The 5,423-nt window shown below is 42.9% G+C and overlaps 1 protein-coding gene across 2 annotated transcripts; it reads left to right on the top strand.

Moving 5' to 3' along the window:
• Positions 1-3,678: 3,678 nt before the first annotated feature.
• Positions 3,679-4,809, top strand: Actbl2 (actin beta like 2). Of its 2 annotated transcripts, XM_041663593.1 has the most exons (2): positions 3,679-3,807; positions 3,934-4,809. In XM_041663593.1, exons 1-2 carry the CDS (start codon positions 3,679-3,681, stop codon positions 4,807-4,809), a joined length of 1,005 nt encoding a protein of 334 aa, XP_041519527.1. The 2 variants fall into 2 exon arrangements, with proteins under 2 accessions (XP_041519527.1, XP_041519526.1); XM_041663592.1 differs by having other exon boundaries at positions 3,679-4,809.
• Positions 4,810-5,423: the final 614 nt, after the last annotated feature.

Here is a 5,423-nt window from a genome sequence, read left to right as displayed (position 1 = left end):
AACCTAATTGATGTTTGTTGGTGGAATGAATGAGTCTTAGGGAACTACAAATGAGACCACTTTCTGTTTACAGTGGTGTTGCCTTCCCATTGCCACAGCTCCCTGTCTACAATCTGGACTTGTTTATCACACTTGGTAAATCGCAATATATATTATATTCATATATGCAAATATGCTATTTTAATGATAAAGGCCCTTAGAGGTTTAGGTAAACAAAAATCTAGAAACACTAGGCAATTAGAAACCCAGCGCCATCAGAAATAGCATCCCCGAGTCCCACCCCTAGAAACCCATCTTCCCATATTTCACTCACACAAATGAAAGCTACCTTTTCTAAATTTTACCAGCCCAAGAGATGACATCTTAAAATAACCGTCACTTTCTGGGAATGATATGGTTTTGTTTCCTCTGTCGAGACAGGATCGCTCTGTGTAGCCCTGTCTAGCCTGGGATTCTCAGTCCCTCTGTCTCAGCCTCCTGAGTGTAGGATTACAGGCGCACACAACCAACCACACCTGGCTCAAATCGCTGCTGAATTAGGAAACGCTCTCTTGTGTTATTGGGAGTTAATTAAAATGTCAAAAGCTTGTTGTAAGAACACATAATGAATGGCAATGTCTCTGCGGACAGAAAAAACTAAAATAGAAATTATCTACCCCACTCTCCAGGCTGGGCTGTGAGAGCTGAATAGCAGTAACCTTCCTTTAAGGGCAATTCTAGGGGCGGCTCCAAAATAAATCTAGGTGTGAGGCCCACCTGGGACCAGGCAGACTTCTCAGCTGACATTCCACTAGCATGGCTTTGTATTATATGCCAGACTGCAATTCATAATTCATGAATGGGCCTTTGCTAAATACAATGCGTATTTTGTTCACTTTTAGGATGTTCATCCAGTGTGTTGTGGAGAAGAAAAAAATAGGACATTCCCAGAAGCCTCATCCAACATCCTACAGCCATAAGATATTGCAATAATGGAAACCTTTGTTATACTACATGTAAAGGAAATTCACAAAGTCATTCGGGTTAGGGCCTCCGTTCCTCAGTGCTCAGAGGAGGAATTTTTCAGTTAAACAAAAGTTTAGAAGGGAAGTGAGGTCCAAAGCAAGACCTTAAGTCTTCTACTCAAACCCACTTCCTGCCAAGTCTGATTTCAGCAGGAAGGTTTTGAAGATACTTAGAGTCCCAGAGGAAGGCAATTCTACTTCAGACTGAACAAGAAAAGGGGCCCACACACAGCATGCCATTGTCGTGACTGTCCAAGAGGCTTCGTAGGAAAAGACACCGACTGGCTCTCATGGGGTTTGAATCCCATTTCTACTGAGCAATGAGAGGTTGTTGTCTTTACTTATGAAGTGAGATTGGGAGGCATGAAAGAATGAATGAACCAAATTAAAGGTGCCCTTGGAGAACTCAGCTGTGAATATGAAAAATCCCTTGGCATTAGGAGGACTGAAGAAGAAGTTATTGTCCTATTATCAGACATGTGTGAGACAAGCAATCAGGAACTTTCCTAACCAATGGTTTCTCGGCTCCATGTCCTATGGTCAAGCATGACACACATTTACCAAGCTGTCTGTATTCCTACATTAAACACTAAATTAAAATATACCCAAGAGAGGCCCTATCATACAACAAAAGTATATGCTCAACTATGTTCATAGCAGCATTGTTTGTAATAGCCAGAACCTGGAAACAACCTAGATGCCCTTCAACGGAAGAATGAATGAAGAAAGTATGGAATATATACATATTAGAGTATTACTCAGCAGTAAAAAACAAGGACTTCTTGAATTTTGCATACAAATGGATGGAAATAGAAAACACTATCCTGAGTGAGGTAAGCCAGACCCAAAAAGAGGAACATGGGATGTACTCACTCATATTTGGTTTCTAGCCATAAATAAAGGACATTGAGCTTATAATTCGCGATCCTAGAGAAGCTAAATAAGAAGGTGAATCCAAAGACAAACATATAGGCATCCTCCTGAATATTAACCTTCATTAGGCGATGAAAGGAGACAGAGACCCACATTGGAGCACCGGACAGAAATCTCAAGGTCCAAATCAGGAGCAGAAGGAGAGGGAGCACGAGCAAGGAACTCAGGACCGCGAGGGGTGCACCCACACACTGAGACAATGGGGATGTTCTATCGGGAATTCACCAAGGCCAGCTGGCCTGGGTCTGAAAAAGCATGGGATAAAATTGGACTTGCTGAACATAGCAATGAGGACTACTGAGAACTCAAGAACAATGGCAATGGGTTTTTGATCCTACTGCACATACTGGCTTTGGGGGAACCTAGGCAGTTTGGATGCTCACCTTACTAAACCTGGATGGAGGTAGGCAGTCCTTGGACTTCCCACAGGTCAGGGAACCCTGTTTGCTCTTCAAGCTGATGAGGGAGAGGGAGTTGATCAGGGGAGGGGGAAGGAAATGGGAGGCGGTGGTGGGGAGGAGGCAGAAATCCTTAATAAATAAATAAATTTAAAAAAATAATAAAATAAAATAAAATAAACTTCCTCCAAAGTGGTCAGGATGATATATATTTAATTGAAATTAAACAATTCTGTACCAATTGTGTTGAGTCTAACAACCACATACAGGCTTGTTGCCATGATAGGATATATGCAACTTGAAGATGAGGTTTTGAAAAGATCAATATGCACCCAAATATATAATTAAAATTTTACCTTATCACTTAATTTGTTTATTGCTGCATAACCCAAATATTTCATAAAAAATTATTGCGAATCAAATTATTATAATTTGCACTTTAACTAATAAATCACTCAAAAACATTGGCATTTTGCCTCTGTGCTGTTAACACCAACTCAGTTAACCTATGAGCAATGCCGATGCATGGTAATAAATTTGATTATTAGAAAATATAAAAACAAAATGGGGTTATTAGGTATTTATGTCAGGAAAACCTGTAGAGTTTACTTTATTGATCATCCTGTTGCTTTTCCTTGTGCTTGGCTGGTTTGAAATCAGTTCCACAGCTCTACATGTTTCAAGGCACAAGTACATTCTGATTAAAACCTTTCGGCTACCCATGGCCACTCATTAATTTCATTCATTAAAGCAGCTTAAATCATTGATGGCATCTTGTAATAATGAGAAAGGAAACCTTGAAAAATCAAAGACAGAACCGGACTCTTCATGTGCATGATGTATCAAAAGGGAAAAGCCAAAGCTACATGGGCTCAGAGCGCAAGCTGAAGAGGAGCAGTCCTTCCAGAAGGGTCTCCCATCCCTTCTCTCGCTCTCTTTAATCTCGTGGTTACATTCCTCGTGGCATCACGTAGTTATCGAGAGACCTCGCAGAGAAGACCGGCAGGTGTGTGTGGGTTGCCTAATTATAGTACCCTGAGATTTAGCCACTCGGTAGCCAATTTTCTCTTTATGGAAGAAGGCCTACTAGTGATTTCTGTAATTATCATCATTATTAATACCTCAGAGGTAGCCCCGCCCAGAAATGCTGGGAACTGGTGGGGTAGGACATGGGTGGGGTCAGTATGCTCCTTTAAATACTGTGATCAAGGTGCAGGCTTCCTTCTCTGAAGGCAGTTCTGAAGTGGTCTCTGATCATTCATTCTCTTCCTTGCACATCGCAGTCTAGAACTTAGCTTTATTCAACCTCTGTTTGCCCATCTGGAAGATCCTAGCCAGCAACCATGGTTGATGACGAGCTATCTGCCTTGGTAGTAGATAATGGGTCAGGGATGTGCAAGGCGGGTTTTGGGGGTGACGATGCCCCCCGGGCTGTGTTCCCCTCTATGGTGGGGCGTCCCCGGCACCAGGGGGTCATGGTTGGTATGGGCCAAAAGGACTGTTACGTGGGAGACGAGGCCCAGAGCAAGAGAGGCATCTTGACCCTGAAGTATCCCATTGAACATGGAGTTGTCACCAACTGGGATGATATGGAGAAGATCTGGTACCACACTTTCTACAATGAGCTGCGTGTAGCGCCAGACGAGCATCCTGTTCTTCTCACAGAGGCACCACTCAATCCCAAGATCAACCGGGAAAAGATGACTCAGATCATGTTCGAGGCTTTCAACACACCCGCCATGTATGTAGCTATCCAAGCGGTGCTGTCCCTCTATGCCTCCGGAAGGACTACGGGTATCGTGATGGATTCTGGGGATGGAGTCACGCACACTGTACCCATCTACGAAGGTTATGCTCTTCCCCACGCCATCCTAAGACTGGATCTGGCAGGCAGAGATCTGACTGACTATCTCATGAAGATCCTGACCGAGCGAGGCTATAATTTCACCACCACAGCCGAACGGGAGATTGTGCGGGACGTCAAAGAGAAGCTGTGCTACGTAGCCCTGGACTTTGAGCAGGAGATGATCTCTGCAGCTGCTTCCTCCTCGCTTGAAAGAAGCTATGAGCTTCCTGATGGGCAGGTCATCACCATTGGGAATGAACGTTTCCGGTGCCCAGAAGCCATTTTCCAGCCTTCCTTTCTAGGCATTGAATCCAGTGGGATCCATGAGACAACCTTCAATTCCATCATGAAATGTGATGTGGATATCCGCAAGGATTTATATGCCAACACGGTACTGTCTGGAGGCAGCACCATGTACCCAGGCATTGCCGACCGGATGCAGAAGGAAATTGTAACCTTGGCACCAAGCACCATGAAAATCAAGATCATAGCTCCCCCAGAACGCAAGTATTCTGTTTGGATTGGGGGCTCCATCCTGGCCAGTCTATCCACGTTCCAGCAGATGTGGATCAGTAAGCTGGAATACGATGAAGCTGGTCCCCCTATTGTTCATAGGAAATGCTTCTGAATGGGCTTCCCTGTCCCTTTTCGTAGATCACGATGATGGTACCCATCACACCCAGTAAAGTGAAGGTAAATAGCTCACGTCCTCTTGAGTGTACAAGTCAGCACATTCATGTCTCCACCCAGGTATCCTGGGATATGACACAGCTAACCACACTGGGATTTCTATCAGCTGAGAGAATTCTGATATCATATTCTGTTTTCTATCCCTGTAGGGCTCCAAGAAATACAGACTTGCTTACATGAAAATATGTGACAAGGAGGAAAATCATGAGGAATATAATTTCAGAGTGAATTACTACAATTTCCAGGCTTTAAATCTAGTTCTTGCTAAAATACTCAACGGCATTCTATGCAAAGCTACAATATAAAAGTTTAGCAACCAGGTCTTTTATTAAATCTTTTTATTTGTTTACCTCTTTCTACAGATATAATGAATTTTATAGGTCAACCATTCTCTATGTCCACATATGCATCAGGGGAATAAAATATTACATCTTAAAACTAATCATGCATTTGGCTGACTGAACAACTTACGTGAATTTCTTTACTTGCCAACAGTCACCATTTTAGTGGCTCTGTATTTCAATTAATTGCCTTATTAAATAAGCATAACTA

Source organism: Microtus oregoni, unplaced genomic scaffold, assembly GCF_018167655.1.
Source record: "Microtus oregoni isolate MIOR12 unplaced genomic scaffold, Mior012 000014F_ref0000157, whole genome shotgun sequence".
NCBI lineage: Eukaryota > Metazoa > Chordata > Mammalia > Rodentia > Cricetidae > Microtus > Microtus oregoni.
This window is presented reverse-complemented; position numbering and strand designations above follow the sequence as displayed.

Coding starts and splice junctions, on each gene's coding strand:
- Actbl2 (XM_041663592.1), top strand. CDS start 3,679: ATGGTTGATGACGAGCTATCTGCCTTGGTAGTAGATAATGGGTCAGGG.